This window comes from Podarcis raffonei, chromosome 3 (assembly GCF_027172205.1).
Source record: "Podarcis raffonei isolate rPodRaf1 chromosome 3, rPodRaf1.pri, whole genome shotgun sequence".
Taxonomy (NCBI): domain Eukaryota; kingdom Metazoa; phylum Chordata; class Lepidosauria; order Squamata; family Lacertidae; genus Podarcis; species Podarcis raffonei.
Window position 1 is genome coordinate 17,783,333 of NC_070604.1, and position 25,804 is coordinate 17,809,136.

Genomic DNA, 25,804 nt, shown 5'->3' on the forward strand with positions numbered 1-25,804 from the left:
CTGCGGGATCTGATTTCTTTCCGCAGGGCCTGCAAGACAGAGTTGCTCCGCCTGGCCTTTGGCTTGGAGCCAATTTGATTCCCTCCCTCTCTTTCTTTTTCCTTTTCCTTCTCCTCCTGTGATGAGGCTACATTTTAATATTTTAATGTGCAATATTTTAATGTTGTATTTTAATTTTGTTTTTAAGTTGTAATCATTCAACTTGTTTTTATTATTGCTTGTAAGCTGCTCTGAGCCCGGCCTTGGCTGGGGAGGGCGGGGTATAAATAAAAATTATTATTATTATTATTATTATTATTATTATTATTATTATTATTATTATTTTGCACTGCTTCCAATGTTGTGACACAGTGCCAGAATGAGTTAAAAATGCATAGCTTACAGTAAAATATGCTTGGGCGTGTGAACCCTGAGATGATAGGTATATTGAAATTTGAATTTTCATGCAGACTGTTTGCAGATAAATGCAGGAATGGAATGAGCTGATGAGCACGCACATGTGAAATTAAGATGTACCAGAAATAAGATGTCCATCTCTATTGAGGAGGTTTGCTTCACATGTCCCTATTGTGTCCAATGTACAAGCAAGCATTGAAAACACAGCACCTTCAATGTGCTAGATGCTGACCCCACTTAGACACCCGGGAAGATGCAACTTCAAATGCCCTGATCCTGTCTAGTGAAGCCAGCAGGCACCTTGCCCACAACACGAGGGGCTTGGAGCAGGCAAGGCAGGACCACCTTGTATGTCTCACTTCTCTGGCACAGAAACCAGGCAGAAGCCTGGAGTAGACAAGATGGTTTCCTAGGCAGCCACACTTTGCACGCTCCAAAAAGGGCATGTGCAACAGAGAGAGAGAGACCTGCTTTGCTTCTCTTTGCACATGTCCAGAGAGAACGGCAGAAGTTTTGGCAGAGCTGAATGGAAGCACATCGCTCCCTGCCAAAACTTTGCAGAGCTGAACCACTTGGTTCCATGCGACTGAGGTAATTTGGCTTTTGTTCTTCGGAAGGTCGGCTCTAGTTGCTCTCCAGCTAGACCTATTGGGGATTGGAAAGTAGTCTGCTTGTAAGTGATATAGGCGATTGGCCATATAATGTTTTTGGAGCCCTCTCTCCTCAACACACACACACACCACAGCTCCAGCAGGATAGATCTCCACTAGTTTACTTGTGCATAGCTGTCAAGTGTCGATTATTTGAAGGGACAGTCCCTTATTCCAGCGCCATGTCCCGCTGCTGTCCCTTATTGATGGATGTCCCTTAAATGTCCCTTAAATGATGTCCCTTAAATTTCAAAGGAAGCAGCTCCTCTCCCTCCCTCCCTGCTGGCCAGGGAGGAGGGAGGCTCCAACTGTGTTGCTTGGCTGTGTTGCTCACCCAATAAGAAGTCTAAGAACGACTGGGGGGTGGAGCTTGCATGCCTTGTGTGTGGCTAGTTAATGCAAGCTGGGGGTTTTTGAATGCTGGACGCCATTTTGTTGCACGTGCTGCTGCAAACTTTGCAGTGCAAAGCCAGGCCGGGGAGCCATCTTAAGTTGAGGCTAGCATAGGCCTTGTGGTGCATGTGATTCAGGTTCTATTCAGTTGAACCTCTGGTTACAAAGTTGGTTGGACACTGTTCTCAAAGCTAGCAGCATGAGTTTGACCAGACTGCAGGAGGACAGGAAGACTGGAGTGCCTGGAACAGGTGAGGCTGCAGGTCCCTTATTTTGGCTGCTGGTCCCATATTTCCAAGGCTGCTGGTCCCTTATTTTCAAATCTGTAAGTTGACAGCTATGCTTGTGGCATCTAGCCTTGTCTTGCTTCTTTCCTCCATCTGCTTTTGCCAGCCTATAATAATCATGGATTAATCCAGCCGTCTCAATATGGTACCCTGCAGTTGTTTCAGACTACAACTCCTATCAGCCCCACCCAACAGAGTCAATAGTCAAGGACAGTGGAAATTGTAGCCTAAAATGTCTGGAAGGCACGAGATTGGGGGAAGCCACTGTAGTCTCTTAGAGTTGCTGGGCCTGACTGCAAGATCTTTCCTCAGCGCAAGGATGCCGAGGATCAGACAGTTACCTTCAGCTTCCTTGCAACTCAATGGTTCTATGGGTGTACCCAGGGGATGCAGGGGGATGCATACCCCTAAGCATTTTGTGAATCTAATGGGAGAAGAAACTTTAAAAAATAAAAAAATTAGTTTCTTCTCTAGCACAGTGAATCGTCAGTTCCATTGCTACCCCTGATGGTGGCCTCATTTCCTTTCATGGTGTTTCCTGAGTCTCAGATGGAAGAAGAGGAAGAAGAAGAGGAGGAGGAGGAGTTTGGATTTGATATCCCACTTTATCACTACCCCTAAGGAGTCTCAAGGGATGCGGGTGGCGCTGTGGGTTAAACCACAGAGCCTAGGACTTGCCGATCAGAAGGTCGGTGGTTCGAATCCCCGTGACGGGGTGAGCTCCCATTGCTCGGTCCCTGCTCCTGCCAACATAGAAGTTCGAAAGCACGTCAAAGTGCAAGTAGATAAATAGGTGCCGCTCCGGCGGGAAGGTAAACGACGTTTCCGTGCGCTGCTCTGGTTCGCCAGAAGTGGCTTAGTCATGCTGGCCACATGACCCGGAAGCTGTATGCCGGCTCCCTCGGCCAATAAAGCGAGATGTGTGCCGCATCCCCAGAGTCGGTCACGACTGGACCTAATAGTCAGGGGTCCCTTTACCTTCTGATCGGCAAGTCCTAGGCTCTGTGGTTTAACCCACAGCGCCACCCGCATCCCAAAAGCCTTCATAAGTGTAAGCTAATTGTTATCTTGTGTTGCGCTGTTATATTTTGCCTTTATAGCTATGAAGGAAATGAAAAGGAAACCACAAACAGTTGTTGCGATATCAGGCCCTCCAAGTGTCCCTATTTTCCAGCGACAGTCCCAGAATCTGTCCCAGTTTCCAATTTAATCCCAGAATGTCCCGCTTTTCCAGAATGTCCCGCTTAGGACGTCCCTATTTTCATCAGAGAAATGTTGGAGGGTATGGATTTATGTGACCCCTGAGCCAAGGAGACAAATAACTACAAAACCTTTAGAAGACATCTGAAGGAGCCCTGTATAGAGAATTTAAAAAAATATTTAATGTTTTATTATGTGGCTGGGGCAACCCAGTCAGATGGGCGGGGTATGATGATGATGATACGATACGATAATCTTTATTGTCATTGTCCCATACGGAACAACGAAATTGAAAAATCTACATAAGACATTCAAAAACCAACAAGCCTGCTATCCCAGCTACCCCAACCTGGTTAGCCCCCTTAAAACTCTGATACCCCATTTTTAAATACAATATACTTCCATACAGATGTTGAACTCCCTGCCACATTTGTCCAGTGTCATGATTTCTCAGATGGTGCTCCCCCATTTTTAAACGACCCTTTCAATAAGCGATGGAAAAATGTGATCATACCACTGAAATCTCTCTCTCTCTCTCTCTCTCTCTCTCTCTCTCTCTCTCTCTCGGTTCATTTAAAGATTCTGTCTAGCACCAAACAATTTATTTTTGTAACAAGGCAATATACCATAGAAGGTGTTGTTTTTTTATATAAAAAAAATGATGATGATGATGATGATGATGATGCCTGGATTAATTGCAGGATAAAAAAGGTAAAGGTACCCCTGCCCGTACGGGCCAGTCGTGTCCGACTCTAGGGTTGTGTGCCCATCTCACTCTAGAGGCCGGGAGCCAGCGCTGTCCGCAGACACTTCCGGGTCACGTGGCCAGCGTGACAAAGCTGCATCTGGTGAGCCAGCGCAGCACACGGAACGCCGTTTACCTTCCCGCTGGTAAGTGGTCCCTATTTATCTACTTGCACCCGGGGGTGCTTTCGAACTGCTAGGTTGGCAGGCACTGGGACCGAGCAGGATACTAAGTGCAAATTGCAAAACATTTCTTAGTTAAAGGCTGAGTCTCAGGGGGAGTTTAATAAGACCGGGAGTGGATCCTAGGAGGGTTATTGTGCACAGGAAAGAGATAATCATGGGGAAGGGGAGGGAAAGGGGAAAGATACCAGATCTATCATGTGGCAAGCTCCAGTGAGTATTTCCTAAAAGCAAAAAAGCGAAGAGTAGGTTTGCGCCCAACTGATTTGGTAAAAAGCACAAGCCCTTGACAGTTGCGTTCCCAGATGCTGGTTGAGAAGAAGAGGGTTGTATTCTTGTGTTGTTCTTTCTTTTTCTGCATGATAGCAGTCTGGCATGAGTTTGGAAAAGACTGTCGGCATAATGTCATGCACTTTCATTAGGCAAACTGTACTGGGGGCTCTAGGACACGGGTGGTGCTGTGGGTTAAACCACAGAGCCTAGGGCTTGCTGATCAGAAGGTCGGCGGTTCAAATCCCCGCGACAGGGTGAGCTCCCGTTGTTCAGTCCCTGCTCCTGCCAACCTAGCAGTTTGAAAGCACGTCAAAGTGCAAGTAGATAAATAGGTACCACTCTGGCGGGAAGGTAAACGGCGTTTCCGTGCGCTGCTCTGGTTCGCATGAAGTGGCTTAGTCCTGCTGGCCACATGACCCGGAAGCTGTACGGCAGCTCCCTCGGCCAATAAAGCGAGATGAGTGCCGCAACCCCAGAGTCGTCCGCGACTGGACCTAATGGTCAGGGGTACCTTTACCTTTACTGGGGGCTTTGCTAAGAATCGGTATCATAATTATCCACTTATATTTCACATCCCTCCCTCTGTAGTGAACTAAAGTGGCCCAGGTGGATCCAAAAAACAAGGGGGAAAGAACCATTTCACAGGGTGTTCCAGTAAGACAATTTTCCTGCAGCCTAACGTTATTTTTTTACTGAAGAAGCAAAATCTTCAGGGCCTCTGAATCACCCCCAACAGGGAAAACATCATACTGACTGCAGCGTGCTTGGAGGTCAAACAAAATCAATAGAGCGCTCTCTTAAACTGTCTTTATGCTAACCCTCTTTTCAGAGGCATCTGGGGGGGAAATGGAGCTTTTATCATTCTCGTGGCAAACCACTAAAGGAGAGCAAAACAAATCCCGCCGTTCTTTCCGCCAGACACCTCAGCTCAGCTGCTTAGTTTGTCAAGTCATCCTATCTGTTTCGTTCCATGAGGCCAAGAAGTGAGGCTGCTCAGGGTTTGGAAAGGATGGCAGGAGATCGGGAAATAAATCAATGCCCCCGATTGATCAGAAATTATATTTAAAGCAGGCCATTGATAAGTTTAACACAGGTCACAGCTTAAAGGGTATGGCAATTTAGCCCCCAGAGATGAAATGTACAGGGTTTACTCAGTCATTTCCTGCCAAGAAACAAAATAATGGATTTGGGGGGAAAGGTTTTGACTTCCTTCTGCGTCAGTAAGGAGTCGATCCTTTATTGACATCAGCCAGGTGCCTTCCTGGTACAGTTTTAGATAAAATAAAATAACGATAATGATAATTGTTTGGGCAAGCTACCAAGACATGTAAATTTATTATGTATACTTGTTTTTCAATTATTTGTTCTTCTATATCCATCAGTAATAGATCCACTCCATGCTAATAATAATAATAAACTTTTATTTATACCCCACCCTCCCCGGCCAAGAGTGGGCTCAGGGCGGCTAACACTGAATATAGGTAAAGGTAAAGGGACCCCTGACCATTAGGTCCAGTCGTGGCCGACTCTGGGGTTGCAGCGCTCATCTCGCTTTATTGGCCAAGGGAGCCGGCGTACAGTTTCCGGGTCATGTGGCCAGCATGACTAAGCTGCTTCTGGCAAACCAGAGCAGTGCACGGAAACGCCGTTTACCTTCCCGCCAGAGCGGTACCTATTTATCTACTTGCACTTTGACGTGTTTTTGAACTGCTAGTTTGGCAGGAGCAGGGACCGAGCAACGGGAGCTCACCCCATCGCGGGGATTCGAACCGCCGACCTTCTGATCAGCAAGTCCTAGGCTCTGTGGTTTAACCCACAGCGCCAGCCGCGTCATTTGCAGAATCACTGCGTACTTACGTGGGAGTAAATCCCATTGAACTCAATGAAGCTTTCATTGGATTACACAAGCCTAGGATTCCACTGTAAAATAAACCTAAAATTTCCCTAGTACAAGAGACTAACAGCCTCCTGGAACACTGACAGCCACCAGGAAAGCCTTTAGTAAATCAGTATGACAAAAATGATGTGTAAAGGAAGCATCTGGGGAAATAAGTGCAATTAAATCCCAGCACTACCTCCCCCACCCTCCCCCACCCTGGTCTGGATTGATTTTTCCAGTGGCTACAGAGCTTTAAATTTAGTTGTCAATAGAATAGGTGAAAATTCAATACCACACTGGCTATTGGCCAGCTAATGTGTTACCCATGAAAAATTAAAAGTTGTAAAGTCAGTTGCGAATGCAATTGTATTCTCCAATAATATATAACACAAAACTACCATATTTTTCTGTCTATCAGACGCCCCCGTGTATAAGATGCCCCTATTTTGGGGGACTCAGATTTAAGAAAATGGCTTCGGCACTATCTGTGTACCTCTAGTTACGGACTCGATCCATTCCGAGGTGCCGTTCGCACCTCAAAAAGTTCATAACTAGAGCGCTGCTTCTGCGCACGTAGGCAGTATGATAGAGCGCTTCTGCGCGTGCGCATGCGGTGAAACCCAGAAGTATACACTTCCGGGTTTGCTGCATTCGCAAGCCGAAAAGACGCAACATGAACCTAACGCAATATGAGGTATGACTGTATAAGATGCCCCCTAATTTTTGACATACCGTACTTTTTGCTCTATAAGACTCACTTTTCCCCTCCTAAAAAGTAAGGGGAAATGTGTGTGCGTCTTATGGAGCGAATGCAGGCTGCGCAGCTATCCCAGAAGCCAGAACAGCAAGAGGGATTGCTGCTTTCACTGCACAGCGATCCCTCTTGCTGTTCTGGCTTCTGAGATTCAGAATATTTTTTTTCTTGTTTTCCTCCTCCAAAAACTAGGTGCGTCTTGTGGACTGGTGCGTCTTATAGAGCGAAAAATATGGTAATTTATTGAGGGGACTAGTCTTATACACGGGAAAATATGGTAACTGCTGATCAGACTTCACCAAGTGTTTCATATAAGATGGCTATATGCAAAAGAGTAAAAGCGGTTTCCTGCACCTTTTCCCTGTGGCAGAAGGAAATTTCAGGAGGAGTAGCTTGCGTGACAAAGGTGTTCCTGCTATTTAAAAAAAACCCTCTATTTCACAGCTTTGACAATATGCAGGAATCTTGTGTTGTCTTTCAGCTGCCCACCCTAGCCATGCACCACATTTGTGCCCTTATCAAAATGGCAGGAGAGCCTATTTTTAGATTTAAAAAAATATAGCAAGTTGCTAGCCCTCATGGTCACACTTTAAAAAGTGTGTGCGGCCACCATTAAATCTAAAGGTTCTGAAAAACGGACACAAGGTTAATAATGACATGCGGCCAAATCTTAGGCATCTTTACTTAGAAGTAAGCCTTTCTGACAACAGTTAGTTTAATAGTGCAACTCTATACATGTTTACTCAAAGGTCTGTTTTCAGTCCTACTCAAAGGCTTAAAGGTAAAGGTAAAGGTACCCCTGCCCGTACGGGCCAGTCGTGACCGACTCTGGGGTTGCGTGTTCATCTCGCTTAAGAGGCCGGGAGCCAGCGCTGTCCGAAGACACTTCCGGGTCACGTGGCAAGCGTGACGAAGCTGCTCTGGCGAGCCAGCACCAGCGCAGCGCACGGAAACGCCGTTACCTTCCCGCTATAAAGCGGTCCCTATTTATCTATTTGCACTTAGGGGTGCTTTCGAACTGCTAGGTGGGCAGGAGCTGGGACCAAATGACGGGAGCTCACCCCGCCGCAGGGATTCGAACCGCCGACCATACGATCGGCAAGTCCTAGGCACTGAGGTTTTACCCACAGCGCCACCCGCATCCCTGCTTACTCCTAGGTAATTTGGGAGGTAGACAGTTGCAGTCCTACTCTCTAATAAGTGTACAGAGGACTGCAACCATGTATCCCAAACTTATTGCTGTCTACTTTGAAGTAAGGAAGGCTCAATATACTCACAGAACTGCCCATTGATAAGTATCACATACTTCCACCCTTACAGTGTAGTCCTACAGATGTCCCACAGAGCCAAAGGGTTCTTATTTCCATCGAAATGTGTGCAAGATTGCAAACTAAATTGCTTTTTTCAAAGCTCCATGACCTCCAAGGCCACTCCAGAATTCTCGAAACATTTGGGCTGAAGTCCTATACAGTGGAACCTCTATTTGCGACCATAATACGTTCCGGAGGTCAAAATGGGTTGCTGGGAGAGGCACCGTTGTGCACAGGCGCAGGCGGCGATTGCCCGCTTCTGCACATGTGTGGACCATAGCTGTCAACTTACAGATTTGAAAATAAGGGACCAGCAGCCTCAAAAATAAGGGATCATCAGCCAAAATAAGGGATTTTGGCTTAGCTTATGCAGAAATCCGCCACTGATGGAGCCAGGCTGCTTTTGCTGCCACTGACTGTGTTTTGCAGGGGGTTGGACTAGATGATCCTAAGGGTCTACAACTCCCACCAAAGAAGAGTGGCAGACAAAACTGATGAACGACGTCGAGATGGCAAAGCTTACAGGCAGAATTAGAAACCAGGAAGAGGACCTCTTTAATAAAGAATGGGGAAAGTTTATAATTTATTTGAAAAGCTATTGTAAAGAGTTACATACATTGGTAGGATTGACAGAAAACTTGTAGTAAAAATTTGATCTATGGATGGACAAATGATTTATAAAAATAGAGTTATGAAAGGGATGCAGAGGGGAAGATCACTACATTAAGATGCTGCACTGGTTGGAGGGGATGCTAAGCAGCACGTCGGGGCTGCTGTCGTCCTGGCGTGAGGAGTTCCATCAGCCCTTCCCCGCCCAAGAGAGAGGGAGGGAGGGAGAGAGACTGTCGCCCACGCTGCCCACGAGCCCGGTGTGAGGCAGTTGCAGCACTACCGCAGCCGCTGAAATGCCGCCCTTCTGCGTCCCTCCCCATCCCCTCCTCTTCCTCCTCCCTCAGGCCACCTCCTCAGCCGCTGCCGCCGCTGCCTCCAGCTTCCCCTGGAGCGCTGCGGAAGTCTCACAAGAGAGGGGCTGCCTGCCCGCCCGCTGCCACCCGTCTCCTCACGATGCACCCCTGAGGGGGAAAAGGGAGAGACGGAGACGCGGCAGCTCATGCACGCTCTCTCGCGCGCGATGGAGGACCCCGAGCCGCTGCTTCCCTCCTGAGCCGGGCGAGCATAAAACCCAGGAAATTTAAGGGACATCATCAATAAGGGACAGCAGCGGGACATGGCGCTGGGATAAGGGAGTTTCCCGCCAAATAAGGGACAGTTGACAGCTATGGTGTGAACAGTGATCGCCGCACCTGCGCATGCACGAACCGTGTCAAACCCACCGGTTACTTCCAGGTTTGCAGCGGTCACAACTTGGAACAATCGTAAGAAGAGGCGGTGGTAAGTAGAGGTTTGACTGTATACAGTTACTAGGGTCAGGAGTTATTAGGTTCATCTACTGAACACAGCACAACTTACTTCCGATAAAATGGGCACAAGACTTACAGTAAATAGCTCCAACATGAGTATCACACTGATAGGTAAATGCACCATACTTATCAGTGTTTGTCCAACCAGGAAGGCCTTGTGTGTGATATTAAAGATATGTCACTAAAACGTGCATGCCAGCTGCTCCCCTCAGGGGGTATTACACATCTCTGATGTGGCCTTCAAGGCTGAACAAGCTGACCATCCCATTTCCTGTTCTAGTGCAATGAAAAATACCATTAAGACAAATGGCCCAAACCAATGATCTAAGGATGTGCAGATCTCCCACATCGTTTTCAAGAAATTTCACCACTCCTATAGAAACTCCTTTTGCTTCCCTGGAGAACAGCAGTGAGGAAACCTGTGGCCTTCCATTTAATGATGGACTACATCTCCCATCATCCCTGATCTTTGGTTCATAGTGGCTGGAGCTGATGAGTGTTGATGTCTAGCAACAACTGGAGAAACTTACTTGCATGTTCATGCTCATGTTTTGATACTTCTCCTAATCAAGAACCAGTGCAAATTCACCTTGAAGTTTGACTTTTGACAACATTTGGGGACTGCTGCTCCAGTCAGTCAGTACTGGAGTGGAATATAGCTTCCAGACGGCCTCTATTTTTGAGTGGGATTCAATCACATACTGGCAAATTCAGGTTGCACAATTACAGTTCATTGAGAGGTCTTGCACAACAAACCTGCTTCCTCAAAAGACTGGACTTCTTGCGATGGGGAAACACATTGTAAAGTGTGGGTGACACCAAGGATGGAAGAATGAGGAAATCCCGACAAAACAACAGTGGCAAGGGAAATTGATGGATTATGCAGAACTGGCGAAATTGACATGTACCAACTGTGAGACAAGGACAACTGTGGCTTTAAAGAAGAATGGGAACTTTTTACAAATTACTTTAAAAAAAACACAAAATGAACCACTTTAGCTAATGGGGCCTCCCACCGCCACAGTGCAATTTCTGTTCTCATCCTGAAGCAAAGTTCTTAACCCAAGGTACTATTTCTGGGTTAGCGGAGTCTGTAACCTGAAGTGTATGTAACCCAAACTACCACTGTACTGGATCGAGGCCGTTTAGGGCTTTAAAGCTCAGCACCAACACTTTGAACTGTGCTCAGAAACGTAATGGAAAGCTAATTGCATTCTGTGCCTGCCATGCTTCCCTGCCCTGTGGTCGACCTGGGCTCACTTGACAGCTCCTTGACAGCTCTTAACAATCTTGTGAAAAGCTGGAAGGACAGAGCAGGACAGAGATATGACAACTAGGGTTGATACACCTCAGGGGTGGCCCAGGACATTTTGCAGCTTCAGGCAAAACCAATATTGTTACCCACTCCCTCTGCTGCCTCCTCCTCTGCACCAACCCAGCACCGCATGGTGCGGAGAAGGCAGTTGCAGAGGCAAGCAGTGGTGGATCTGCCGCCTGAGGTAACTGCCTCACCTTGCCTCATGGACCGACCGGCCCTGATTCACCTACAAAAGCATTTTGACCATTACAGAGCCAGCTATACAGCATCCTAAGAGTACAGTGGTACCTCGGGTTACATACGCTTCAGGTTACATACGCTTCAGGTTGCATACGCTTCAGGTTACAGACTCCGCTAACCCAGAAATAGTACCTCGGGTTAAGAATTTTGCTTCAGGATGAGAACAGAAATCGTGCTCCGGTGGCACGGCAGCAGCAGGAGGCCCCATTAGCTAAAGTGGTGCTTCAGGTTAAGAACAGTTTCAGATTAAGAACGGACCTCCGGAACGAATTAAGTACCCGTATTTTCCGGCGTATAAGACTACTGGGTGTATAAGCCAACCCCCCAACTTTTCCAGTTAAAATATAGAGTTTGGGATATACTCACCGTATAAGACTACCCCTCTTCCAACACACACCAAATAAAAATTTTAAAAACCAGTCTCCAGTCTGGCTCCAAAATCTGTTCCACTTCCCAGTGGCCGGGGGCTTCTGGGGCCAATTTTCAAGCGTATTTCTGCTTCATCTAGAGCTTGGTGTCCTCTGATTTAATTTGCTGTCATTTTATCCTTTGGTGGGGAGTTGCTGCAGGAGCTGCTGCTGTAGCCGGCGTATAAGATGACCCCCGACTTTTGAGAAGATTTTCTTGGGTTAAAAAGTAGTCTTATACGCCAGAAAATACAGTACTTAACCCGAGGTACCACTGTACTCAGAAGAGCAGTTGCATAAGGCAGGCTCAGCCATGGTAAAGTTAAGGCTGGACAACATTATATTATTGACTTGCCTTCAGGGAATTGGCATTCACATTTTTATAAAATAAAAAAAAACCTTGCAAGATAAATCACAACGCTAACAATATTTGTATTGATTATCTAACTGGAGTTGCAATTGGCTCCATTGTCTCACTTCCTCTCAAATTGCTCGCAGATGGGATCCCATTTCTAACGCTGCAATTCTAGAGGGAACACTTAAATCGCTGCCTGGAACTGTACACAGTTGCAGACCCAAAACTCTTTCTCAAAAGGCCTTCAATTATCTTCAAGGCATTTCCATTCATAATTTCCTCCGTTAAAAGGTTTAACGAGCAAAATTAGCGTTATGCCTCAAACTTGGCATCCCCCTGCCATGCTTGTTACATGAAAATAAGAGGTTATGATTTCCCAGAGAAATCCGTCTGCTCAAGGGGGACAAATGGGAGTTTGTGGGAGGAGGAAGACAGGGCAATGCCCTGATCTCCACTGGTTTGAAACGTCAAACATAATGGTGAAGGCGGTGAAGGTCCTGTGTGAGTGTCTGGAGGCAGTTGGAGGATGGATGGCGGCTAACAGATTGAGGTTGAATCCTGACAAGACAGAAGTACTGTTTTGGGGGGACAGGAGGCGGGCAGGTGTGGGGGACTCCCTGGTCCTGAACGGGGTAACTGTGCCCCTGAAGGACCAGGTGTGCAGCCTGGGAGTAATTCTGGACTCGCAGCTGTCCATGGAGGCACAGGTCAATTCTGTGTCCAGGGCAGCTGTTTATCAGCTCCATCTGGTACGCAGGCTGAGACCCTAACTGCCCGTGGACTGTCTCACCAGAGTGGTGCATGCTCTGGTTATCTCTCGCTTGGACTACTGCAATGCGCTCTATGTGGGGCTACCTTTGAAGGTGATCCGGAAACTACAACTAACCCAAAATGCGGCAGCTAGACTGGTGACTGGGAGCGGCCGCCGAGACCATATAACACCAGTCTTGAAAGACCTACGCTGGCTCCCAGTACGTTTCCGAGCACAATTCAAAGTGTTGGTGCTGACCTTTAAAGCCCTAATCGGCTTCGGTCCTGTATACCTGAAGGAGCGTCTCCACCCCCATCATTCTGCCCAGACACTGAGGTCCAGCACCGAGGGCCTTCTGGTGGTTCCCTCGCTGTGAGAAGCCAAGTTACAGGGAACCAGGCAGTGGCACCCGCCCTGTGGAATGCCCTCCCACCAGATGTCAAAGAGAAAAATAACTACCAAACTTTTAGAAGACATCTAAAGGCAGCCCTGTTTAGGGAAGCTTTTAATGTTTAATAGATTATTGTATTTTAGTGTTTTGTTGGAAGCCGCCCAGAGTGGCTGGGGAAACCCAGCCAGATGGGCGGGGTATAAATAATAAATTATTATTGTTGTTGTTGTTGTTGTTGTTGTTGTTGTGTTTTCTTGCCAAAGATATACAGGGGGAATACAATTGTTCTGCATTGCACAACGTAAATCATATGCAGCAGGCTATGTGAAATGGCAGGCTAGGCCTTGCATGATGCCTTCACAAGCTACGTCTCCCTCCTGTTCAGAAATCTTGGGAGTCCTGGTGGGGGAAGAGAGCTGGACAACTCTAGCACCTCATACAGACCATGTTCAAACAAGCTATTCCCAAAAGGAGGAATGGTGATTTGCCAGAGACATGGACTGGAAAAGACAGACTGTTCCCAGTCGACAGGGACAGTTGGAGCATACAAAACGTCTGCTGGATGCATTCTGCAGGTGCAGAAGGCAATTAAAGTTAGGAGAAAGTGAGCTGTGATTTATTTATTTTTAAGGCCCGGGGGAGGGGGGCGTGTCTCACATTTTTCACTCACATGCCTATACATGTCTACTCAGAAGTAATCCCCTTGAACTACAAGGGGGCTTACTTTGGACTGCGTATATGACAGCAGCCTTAGATGACCGAACTATGTCACACCCCATTACATTGGTGGAACTCCATTAGTTGATTCCAGCTCAATGGACACATCTAATTTAGGGCCCTTAATATCAATGGGTCTACTCTGAGTAGAACTTACCTGGGGACAACCCACACAAAAAAACACATTTCCTCAAGTATCCCTAGCTGGCATCCTGCCACAACAGTCTTCATGGGACTGTCAATTCCACCACGTGGCCAGATTCCTTTTTGCCAAGCTCTGCCTATGAATCAGACAACTTGAAGACCTCATAACTCAGTCTGGCACCATAACTAATAATTGTATTGATAATTTTTTTAAAAAAGTCGTATTATTTATTAATTGTTCTGTTTTGCTTACATATAGCGCTTTTTGACCCAAAGACCCCCCAGAGTAAGGAACACCATATTAAGAGATATTACACAGAACAATGAAATGTCACAGATCATCATATATGATGCGAGCCAGCAAAATCATAGCGTCAGTAAAGAGCCACGTTCAAACGTCACAGTGGTGGCAATTGAGGAGATTTCACCCCTCCCATATCCAAGAATCTGCTGATGAGTCTGGTGATTTTCCAGAGAGGAGGGGCGGTGTTCTGCTCTCTACTTATTCCGCTCCAGCCTAACATCAGTCAGTCAGTCAGTGTGTCGGAGAGAGAGAGACTGAGTGTTAGAGATTGTGTGTATAGATAAGGTTGCTGCTAAGAGCAGCTGCAGACACTCAGTGCAGCTCAGTTTTTTAGTTTAGACCTCATTTAGCTCTGTATATAGTTGTATATTATAGTTGTAGATAGAATAAAGAAGATATTCTACAGAGCTGCACTCCGAGTCGTTTATACTCTGCTAGACTCTGCTATACTCTGCTGTGCAACGACTGTCTTCTTGTGGGAGTGAATCCGGTGCTCACAACTCTAAGCTGTGAGTCCACAGCACTTTGACCTGTTCCTGTGCAGAAGGTGGTCTCTGGAAGTGCTACCCAGCTCGCCTAGCCCAGTCGGGGTTGAAGTGGATGAGTCCAGTTGGTGGCACTGGCTCAAGGGCAATGCTGACAGCAGTTGTGGGTAATGTTCTGTTATGTGCCATTCCTACTATAAAAAAAATTAGAAGGCAATAGATGCAAGCACATTTTTAAGACATTTGCAGGGAGCCAACAGTAGTGGGGGCTGTTTTGTTTGTTTTTTAAAAATGAAATGCTTGTCTCCCATTAGGCATGAAGCAGTTCTCTGGGTGTGCAATTTCTTATGTATGTGATATACATTGGGGGCGGGGGAGGTACACAAATATTGTAATCCAGGAGTTCATGTGCCCAAAGAAGTTGCTCAAAGTAGAAGGTCCCTTCTAGATCAGGGGTCAGCAAACTTTTTCAGAAGGGGGCCGGTCCACTGTCCCTCAGATTCCTATGCCCCACAAATAACCCAGAGATGCATTTTAAATAAAAGGACACATTCAACTCATGTAAAAACACCAGGCAGGCCCCACAAATAACCCAGAGATGCATTTTAAATAAAAGGACACATTCAACTCATGTAAAAACACGCTGATTCCCGGACTGTCCGTGGGCCGGATTTAGAAGGTGATTAGGCCAGATCCGGCCCCCGGGCCTTAGTTTGTCTACCCATGTTCTAGACCAGCGGTTCTCAACCTGTGGGTCCCCAGATGTTGTTGGACTACAACTCCCATCATCCCTCAACTCCCATCATCCCTGAGCTCTGGCCTTGCTAGCTAGGGGTGCTGGGAGTTGTAGTTCAACAACATCTGGGGATCCACAGGTTGAGAAAGGCTGTTCTAGAAAAACACATTTTTCTCCCTGGAGTCTATCTGCCTCACAACGGCAGAAACATGGCCGATGAACTAAAGAATGAAATCTTAAAAGCACAGATGTTTCAAATAAGACGATTACAGCACATTTTAAATGGTTGCTGAACCTTTCAGAACAGAATCCAAGGTGATGGTAATTGAGCCCTTCCCCTAACCCTGAGAATCCTGGGAGGTCCGGCTCACTTTGCCGTTTGTGGTTCAACAAAGCCAGCCTTGCCCATGCTTCTAATTCACGTCGCTGCACCGTCATTCCCGACATCTTTTTAGCCGCTTTCAAAGAGAAACTTGCCTGCCCTACCCACCCACACCACCCAAATCTGGTGGGAGAGAATGAGATGGGTGGAGACAGTCAAACGTTGGGCAGAAGACAAACACGCAAGCAAGCAGCTGGCCCAAACGCAAGCTTTCTTGCCTCGGCCCAGTCGCAGGTTCCCCCATATGACCGCACAGCTGCCACAGTGAGTGATCATCATTATGTTGAGGTCATCTCTGTCCTGAGGCTAAGTTTGTGAAAATAAATGGCTGTGAAGAAAACGGGGGGGGCGGGGAGAGAGGGAGAGACAGAGGGCTTTTTAAAGTTATTTGGTCTTCCTGCCATTCTCAAACTGCAAAGGGGAGGCGAACCCAAGCTGAAATATTTGGCTTAAAGAGAAAATAGCCATAGGACTGGTTCCACGCCAAATAAATTACAGATCAGAGTTGCAGCTCATAGAGGGCATTGACTGATCCACAACAGTCAGGCTGTTTGTGCGCACCCAGTTCTTAGGGAGAAGTACCAATTTCCAAATAGCATTCTTTAATTGATACTTGCCCAAAAAGAGGCTTGTGATTATCTAGACATGTCTTTGCTTCGGCTCTGTATTACCTTCTTGTAGTTTGTATTTCCACTTGTTTTCTGATGGCAGAAAAAAATACATGCTACCATTTGATGCCTCCCCTTCTCCTGAGTTTGTGATGGATTGTAGGTAGGGGAAGTGGGATTGTTGTTGTTGTTGTTGTTGTTGTTGTTGTTTAGTCGTTTAGTCATTTCCAACTCTTCGTGACCCCATGGACCAGAGCACACCAGGCACTCCTGTCTTCCATTGCCTTCCACAGTTTGGTCAAACTCATGCTGGTAGCTTCAAGAACACTGTCCAACCATCTCGTCCTCTGTCGTCCCCTTCTCCTTGTGCCCTCAATCTTTCCCAACATCTGGGTCTTTTCCAGGGAGTCTTCTCTTCTCATGAGGTGGCCAAAGTATTGGAGCCTCAGCTTCACGATCTGTCCTTCCAGTGAGCACTCTGGGCTGATTGCTCTGATTGTGGGATTGTTAATCATCATTAAAATCATCAGCATCATCATATCTACTTTTATCGCACTTATGACAGAATGCATAATAATAATAATAATAATAATAATAATAATAATAATAATAATAATTTATTTATACCCCACCCATCTGGCTGGGTTTCCCCAGCAACTCTGGGTGGCTTCAACAAAATATTAAAATATCGTAATACATCAAACATTAAAAGCTTCCCTAAACAGGGCTGCCTTCAGATGTCTTCTAAAAGTCTGGTAGTCATTTTTCTCTTTGACATCTGGTGGGAGGGCGTTCCACAGGGCGGGTGCCACTACCAAGAAGGCCCTCTGCCTGGTTCCCTGTAACTTGGCTTCTTGCAGTGAGGGAACCGCCAGAAGGCCCTCAGCGCTGGACCTCAGGGTCCGGGCAGAACGATGGGGGTGGAGAAACTCCTTTAGGTATACTGGACCGAGGCCATTTAGGGCTTTAAAGGTCAGCACCAACACTTTGAATTGTGCTCGGAAATGGCATGCAGGGGATTTCCATCTCCTGCCCAGGGCACAGATCAGAACCAGATCTAGGCATCCATGTGGCTCTCCAGATTTTCAAAACATAGAGGATCTCCAGACTAAGGAAGGAGAAAGTGAGAGACAGCAGCCATTGGAGGAGAACACTGCATGGACAGAAGGGCATCAGAGGAGGTGAAATCCACATTAAATTGAAGCATGGATGTGTCTATTCTACTGCTGCTTTATAATATGAACCCAACAACCACAAGACTATAAGCACAAGTTCTAATGATGAAATGCAACCTAGGACAACACATTATCCTAAAGCAGACCACTGGTCAGCTAGTTTCAGATGGTCTACACCAGGGGTCAGCAAACTTTTTCAGCAGGGGGCAAGTCCTCTGTCCCTCAGACCTTGTGGAGGACCGGACTATATTTGGGGGGGGGGGATAAAATGATGCAAGAGCACCACAAGTCCCAGTGGCTGCTTACCTGTGTCTTGTGAGCAGCAGGGGCTGGCAGCGGTGGAGGGACGATGAGCGCCACACAAAAGGGCTCCGGAGAGGGGCTACTTAAAATGGCAGCTGCTCGAGCACTGCTGCTGCTGGCACCAACAAAGCCCAGCCCCCTTCCTCCTCTAGGCAGGGCAGGGAGAAGCCAGGAGGAGGGAGGGAGGAGGAGGAGGCGCAGGTGCCGCCACCGCCACCACCACCACCGTGTGAAGGAGAGGAAGGGAGAGGGAAAGAACGCAAGCACTGGCGATCCACGCGGCGATTCCCAGACCATCCGCGGGCTGGATCCAGAAGGCAATTGGGCCTGACCCATGATGTACACTGACTGGTATTATTAGCTAGTCAGCCTTTTGGACATCTTTATGTAGAGAAGCCCAGAATCAACCTATGACCTGCTTTACCAACTGAGCTCTGACCCACCCAACCCCATTATCCAAAAATCCAGTTCATTCAACTTCAGCATGTCCTGTGCAGTATTATAGCCATGCAGCCTCTGTATAATTTGTCATTTCCCCAAATGCTTTGGCTCTCAGCAGACCATTCAGGTATGAAGTTGAACCGTGCACAAAACAATACTGCCCAGGGTGGAGGAACTTTAAAATTACCTCTTAGCCAAATACTTAAGTCTGATACTTGGTAATACAATCTCTGAGCTGTGAAGTACAGATAAAGGCCTTTCCTACCCTAAGCAGTACCACCCCTGCAAGAGAACCACACACAAAGAGGGAACAAAGAGTATAGAATGTCTTCCCTCTTTTGTACAATGAAAATCTAGTGTTTCAAAATACATACCGCCTATCTGTACCATCAGTGTGAGATACTATGTAATGTGTATCTTTTCTCCTTTCCTCCTCCTGTACTCCCCCCAACTTTTTTTTTTAAAGTCAGGGCATGAAAAAGAATTAGTAAACCATTTCACATTCTCATCCTGGATGTTGGGAGGAGGGGAACATCTTACAGAATTAAAAGATGGAAATCTAATTAATGAACAGTCACATTTTAAGTAATCTGTCCAGGCGTAATCCTCCTCATGTTTCTCAATGATCTAAAAGCACTTCAGAAATATTAAGCATCCTGCCACGGTGAAATATCTCGAAAGTAGCTAGCATTTAGACTTCGCCTGATTAATATCTGGTTAAATGGATCCCAGCGCCTTTCAGAAGCAATACATCAAAAGGATCATTACACAAACTCATCTATTTTTGGCCGGTGTTTTCTGTTTGAGAATTTAATGCAAGAGTGCTTTCAATGCGCTTTAGTGGGTCTGTAAACACTGAACGCTTAGAAGTAGTATGAAAGTAGTCACCCCCTTAATGTGTCAAAACTCCTCACCTTTGAGGCTCAGTTCTGGGGCACAAGAATTCTGGGACACAGGTGGCACTGTGGGTTAAACCACAGAGCCTAGGACTTGCCGATCAGAAGGTCGGCGGTACGAATCCCCACAACAGGGTGAGCTCCCGTTGCTTGGTCCCAGCTCCTGCCAACCTAGCAGTTTGAAAGCACATCAAAGCGCAAGTAGATAAATAGGTACCGCTCCAGCGGGAAGGTAAACGGCGTTTCCGTGCGCTGCTCTGGTTTCTCCAGAAGCGGCTTGGTCATGCTAGCCACATGACCCGGAAGCTGTACGCCAGCTCCCTCAGCCAATAAAATGAGATGAGCACCGCAACCCCAGAGTCAGTCACAACTGGACCTAATGGTCAGGGGTCCCTTTACCTTTACTAGGCTCAATAGGGCTACTGGAATGTTGATAAGACAGACTAAATCCCAAGAAACTCTCTTGACACAAGCAGAAGAGGGGGAGAAAAGGGTGTCACCTTAACTCCAGCAGCGACACGAAAGCTAATAAAGGCCATAGGAACCATCTCAGAAAGATTCTGGTGTCCGGTTGCCACTTTTCTCTGAAGAAAGCCATCATACATATACATGAAAAGTCGGTTCTCCAGTTCTGTCAAGCTATAGTCTTCCACTGGCTGCTTCTGCCCTGCTCTGAAGCCCAACAAGAGGTAAGCAAGGTTGCTTTCCTCTCTGTCTGGTTGTGCTAGGTATGGACTGATGCTATGAGCATGCCCACAGAGAGCATGGCACCAGCAGTTGCCATGTTGCTGCAATGGTCAACCCACTCTGAGCGGCTTCCAGCAGAATATAAAAGCATAATAAAACGCCAAACATAAAAAACTTCCCGATACAGGACTGCCTTCAGATGCCTTCTAAAAGCTGTGTAGTCTTTATCTCCTTGACATCTGGTGGGAGGGTGTTCCACAGGGGAGGCACCACTGCCGAGAAGGCCCTCTGCCTGGTTCCCTGCAATGTCACTTCTTGCAGTGAGGAAACCACCAGAAGACCCTCAGAGGTGGACCTTGCCTGAAGATTGACAGAGAAGAAGTGCAGTAGAGATAGCCCCCTGGAACACTGTTCCCAGAGAGACCCATCAGGTTTGCTCTATCCTTACCATGTGGAAAGCAGTTAAGGCTGCAATGCAGAACACATTTACTAGGGAGTAAGCCCATTCAGCTCAATGGGACTTACTTCTGAATAAACACACTTAGGTTTGGACTGTAGGGCTTTCTTCTTCCACAATGCCACCAAAATTATCTACCCAAACAGCAGAAGGTTCATGCAAATCCTCAATTTCTTCAGCAACTTTACATGATCCTAGAATACACGATCTGCTCATGGTAAGGTTAGTGTAGACAAAGGAAATATCTTCGCTAGGGAATCAAAATGGTTAAGGGGGGGAACTGGGATTTGTTTACTTTGGGTCAAGCTTCTAGTTTATCAAAATCACTGATAGAGGATCAGAATACTAGAGATGTTTGCAGTCGAACAGTGTGTTACATAATTGTGTAATTATGCCTTATAAACACTGATTTTTGTTGTTTAGTCGTGTCCGACTCTTCGTGACCCCATGGACCAGAGCACGCCAGGCACTCCTGTCTTCCACTGCCTCCCGCAGTTTGGTCAAACTCATGCTGGTAGCTTCGAGAACACTGTCCAACCATCTCGTCCTCTGTCGTCCCCTTCTCTTTGTGCCCTCAGTCTTTCCCAACATCTGGGTCTTTTCCAGGGAGTCTTCCCTTCTCATGAGGTGGCCAAAGTATTGGAGCCTCAGCTGCCCTACTAAAACTGAATGTGATTCTGCAATTGCTTCCTTCTGTCTGCTGATGATGATGTTCCCCTGCCCCTGAATATTCATGGGCATTTCTCAATAAATTAATAAAATAGGCCCTTTCTTCAACCAGCATTCAGAAGCCAAAACAGATAGCTATTTTAACAGAATTCTCTTGTTAAATTTTAACAAGTTGCAATTTGTAATAGTTAAGGCATTGTGTCATTGTTGTTCTTGCACATCAAAGCCCCGTGACCACCCTGTTCCCTAAGGTGAAAATAACTAGACAACACACGGCCTATTGGTTTTGGGGATCAAATAAGGCCACAACTTTATCGGTTACAGGTGTGAGGTTTGGCCATAGGCATTGTGGCAAGCAATGGCGCATGTCACTCCTGCCCGTCCCTGCAAGCCAGTCATTTGAACTTCCCCTGGGCATGGTGCCAAGTTGGTCAATTGGTCCCATGCCCAGGGATACGCCCACCAAACTCCGGCCGCCATTGGCCCCTTTGGCAGCAGGAATAGGACCCGGCCTGTGATAGGCTGGTTTTCAACGGAGGCCCTGGACCCGCCCGCAAAGCTGCCTGCCCCAAAAAGGGGTAAATTCATTAGCCACCCTTGGATGAAATATCTTTTGCGGCTATGTGACCGAATGCAATTTTAAAGGAAGAAAAATGCCCACGATCACTTGCACACGCATACACCCCAAGGATGTGCATTTAATTTTAGCGAACACAATAATCACATTAGGAAAGGTGTACTGCAAAGGCACAGGATCTGATCAGAGGGATCAGGTGACATAAAAGTTAATCCCATGTGTCCAGTTGACTAATCAGTCAGCTTCGAGGCATGAAAAAGCCTTTTCACTGAGGCTGTGTGGTGTAGAGATTAGCCTTTTGAACTACGGCCAGATGGTGGAGATGGGTGGCAAAGAGCATGCCTGTCCATTTGAGTGTAGAATCATAGAATTGTAGAGTTGGAAGGGCTCCTGAGGGTCATCTAGTCCAACCCCCTGCAATGCAGGAATCCTGGCCACAGCAGTCCCTGGGTGGGCTTGAACCACCAATCTCCTTGTTAACAGCGAAACACACTGACCCACTGAAGACACAATCTCTCTATATCTGACAACATACTAAGGGTGCCACAGGAACCTAAAGTAGCAACAATTGACTCAAGCTGGAGGCAAATTAACTGGTTCAATTAGGGCAAAACCATCTCGTGTCTCATCCTCGGCCATTTTATTCTTACCGTAAAATTCACCAGTTCACCTAAGCAATTGGCGTCCAGTTTGCCTCAGTTCTAACTGGCTATGCCTACACAGGCATCTGTTATTGGTTCAATCTCATATATATATATATATATATATATATATATATATATATATATATGCCTAATATATTCCTCATTGTGCAGATGACACTGAAGGCAATGAAAGTACGTACCCCTGCCTCCCTCCCAGATTCACCCATTGGAAGTTGGCATAGCAAATAAACGGAAATCCTCTTACCATATTTGTCTCCATCTTCTCCTTTGGCACTGATCCGTCTACCTAGAACTTGAATATGCTTCCCACTCGTTCTGCTGTACAGCTGATATAGTCTGAGCTGCTTCCTGCTCACATCGTCTCGCGCTCGTGTTTGATTTTCCACGTGTATCCGAAAATCCACATTTTCTTCGGCGACAAACATCTATTTTTATTTTTATTTTAAAGAAGGGGGAAAGCAGACAGTAAACTAAGGCAATGTTGTTGATTCACAAATGCAAGTAACACTTTAAAAGGTAAAAAAGGTAAAAGACCCCTGGACAGTTAAGTCCAGTCAAAGGCGACTATGGGCTTGTGGCGCTCATCTCGCTTTCAGGCCAAGGGAGCCGGCGTTTGTCCGCAGACAGCTTTCCGGGTCATGTGGCCAGTGGGACTAAACCACTTCTGGCGCAATGGAACACTGTGACAGAAACCAGAGCACACAGAAATGCCATTTACCTTCCCGCCACAGCGGTACCCATTTATCTACTTGCACTGATGTGCTTTCGAACTGCTAGGCTGGCAGGAGCTGGGACAGAGCAACAGGAGCTCACTCTGTCGGGGATTTGAACCGCCGACCTTCTAATCGGTGAGCCCAAAAGGCTCAGTTGTTTAGACCACAGCACCACCCGTATCCCTGCTAGCTAAAACTCAAGAGATCATCAAAAATTTTGCTGCAAAATATTGTCACAAACCAAACAGCATTTGGTCACCAGTATTATATACCGATCTGCACCTCCTTTCTTCTCTTGACCCTTCATCCAGTTCCACACTTTAAAAGTCTAATAACAGTATTAATTTTTAGAAGGGCTATCATCAGGGGCAGGTGATGCCTCCAAAAAGGATGTGGGTGACATCCACCTGCCCAACCTTGGCTCTAGCCAAAGAAAGTTCTTATCTACTCCTCCCATGGAAGCTACCCACAAGCCATGATAGTTATCTTCCATGTTTAGAGGCGATACACCTCTGAATACCAGATTCTGAAGACAAACAAGAGGGGAGGGCTTTTGCCCTCAATCATTGCTGGTCAGTTCCTGAGAGTAATTTGCCCGAGCCTGCCGTTGTATAGAGAATGCTGCGCTAGGTGGAATCAAGTGACGTGCCCAAGATCACAGACGCAATGGAGACTGGTCCATTTGGATGAAAGGGGCCCTGTAATAGATGGATTGCCAACTTGCCTGCTCTTTGCCTTGCCTGCTGCTTCTCTGTCCGCATGCTGCTGCCCATTTCGGTGAGATGACCACTACACTCATACTTCTGCTGGCCACCACACCAAGAGAAGAACATACAGGGTCCACCATCTGCTCCCAACTAAGCCCACCTCACTGAGAAAGAGATTGTGCTGACATGTACCTGCTTTTGGCAGCTTCCGCAAGAGAAATATTCTGCCCACATTCTACTGCCTGCCTGAGTGGAAGAGGAATGAAGACATATGAATGCCTCTCCCCACAAGATGATGCTCCCTGCCTGAAGGACAGGGGCTGCCCACTGTGGCCCATGCTAGACACCTGAGGGAGAAAAACTGGCCACTGTGATCTCATGCTGATGCTGCCTATTTCATAGACTGGCCACTGTGTTCTCACACGGATGTGTCCCACCAGAAGGAGAGACACAGGCCATTGTGATGTCATGCTGATGCTGAAGGAGAGAGAAACTGGCCAGTGTACCAGCCCACAACTGCTGTTCACCTGAATAACAAGGAGACACTGCCTGGCACGCCAACACATTGCTCACCATGTTCATGAGAATTATGTCCTTTGCACCTTGGACCAAACTGGGGTTTCTTAACTTGCTTTTACTCTCCTGTTCCTGCATATTAGGTTCTCTTACCAGAGGTCTATAATAACAAGGTAATGAATCAACCGCATTTATTTGTACATAAAAGATAGGTAAAGGTAAAAGGTAAAGGACTCCTGGATGGTTAAATCCAGTCAAAGGCGACTCATCTCATTTTCAGGCCGAGAGAGCCAGTGTTTGTCCACAGACAGCTTTCTGTGTCATGTGGCCAGCATGACTAAACTGCTTCTGGCGCAATGGAACACCGTGACGGAAACCAGAGTGCATGGAAACGCCGTTTACCTTTTACCTTTACAAAAAAGGTAGCAACCACAAGGCAGAAGTCACCGCAAAGGATTCAAAGGCAATACAAGCATAGATATATGCTATAGCAAAGTAAAATCACCCAACCCAACCCTTCATTGCATTGGTTTAACACAGTCATAGAGCATTATTTCAAGGACACTAACCAATTAGCAGTTTACACCTCCAGTAAGGGAACCTATTAACTCCCTATATTTCCTCCCCTGGCTTCACGGCCCAATAGACATTTTTAGGAGATGGCTGCCCTCTAACTCCTGCTGGCTGCTGGTGGGAGCAACTCTGCCTCATGAATGCAAGCACTGAGATGAGAAATCATCAATCAGACAGACAGCTTGGTAGGGATAACATCAATTTGCACAGAGAATAAAAAATAAAAATGCTACCTCTTGCACACATCCCTTTTACATGTAACAGGCAAGTGTAGCTTGATTGTCAATTTCGGTTTCTAGATTTCTGCACCAACTTGAAAAATTTCTTTCTATATGGAAATTTGTATGCATTTTTTGCAAGGAATTCTGCACATTATTTCCACTGATATGTGTATTTTTTTCTGCACACCAGTCCCTAATATATGCTTTTCGTATACTTTTTTATTGGAGAACTGCATAACAAAATTTGAAGAAGTGCGAATTTTGGAAAGATAGCTGTGTTCCTATTGATGTCCAAATCAGGTAAAGTGGCATTAAAGCAGAACAAAATTCCCCCTCATTTCTAGCTCTAGCGTCTCCATTTAAAAATGGAATGAAATGAAACCACAGGGGCTATAATCTAGATTCTAGAGCAAAGCGTCAACATTGAAAGAGTGGCATGTTGACTCTTTCCCTTTTGTAGTTCTTCTACACACACACACACAAACACACACACACAGAACCCCCACAGCTTCCCGCCTTCCTCGCACCCTCTAACAACAAAGTAACAGTCTGCTGGTATTTGTAGTTTGGCTCCTGAATGTATAAATTTCTTCTGTAGGAATATACAGCCACAAAGTCCCCTTAAACACAAAATTGCACAATCTAAATGGTTGCCTGAATGTTCGGATACCATAACTTATTAAAGAACTGGTGACACTGCACCAAATGCCACAGCAGAAACATGCATTTTAAACACTGGATATTTCCTTCATACTTCAGTAGAGCTGTTTCCCCTCCTTGAAGTTCAATCCGTAGCCACTCAACCCAGTCGCGGAGTTCAGAGCAATAGACGCTCTGAAATGCATTTAACGCAGCCCATTGTTATGCACATGAGAA

At 46.5% G+C, this 25,804-nt stretch overlaps 1 protein-coding gene across 4 annotated transcripts in view; it reads right to left on the reverse strand.

Annotated features, from left to right (window-relative positions):
* FGF18 (fibroblast growth factor 18) overlaps nucleotides 1-25,804 on the reverse strand; it is a 151,642-nt gene that overhangs the window by 55,827 nt on the left and 70,011 nt on the right. For 2 of the 4 annotated variants that reach the window (XM_053380679.1, XM_053380682.1), the window contains one exon: nucleotides 22,443-22,623. In XM_053380679.1, coding sequence (XP_053236654.1) covers nucleotides 22,443-22,623 — 181 coding nt within the window. Of the gene's footprint in view, nucleotides 1-22,442; nucleotides 22,624-23,810; nucleotides 24,286-25,804 lie in introns of those variants that run through there. The other 2 variants (XM_053380680.1, XM_053380681.1) reach the window with 2 other exon arrangements.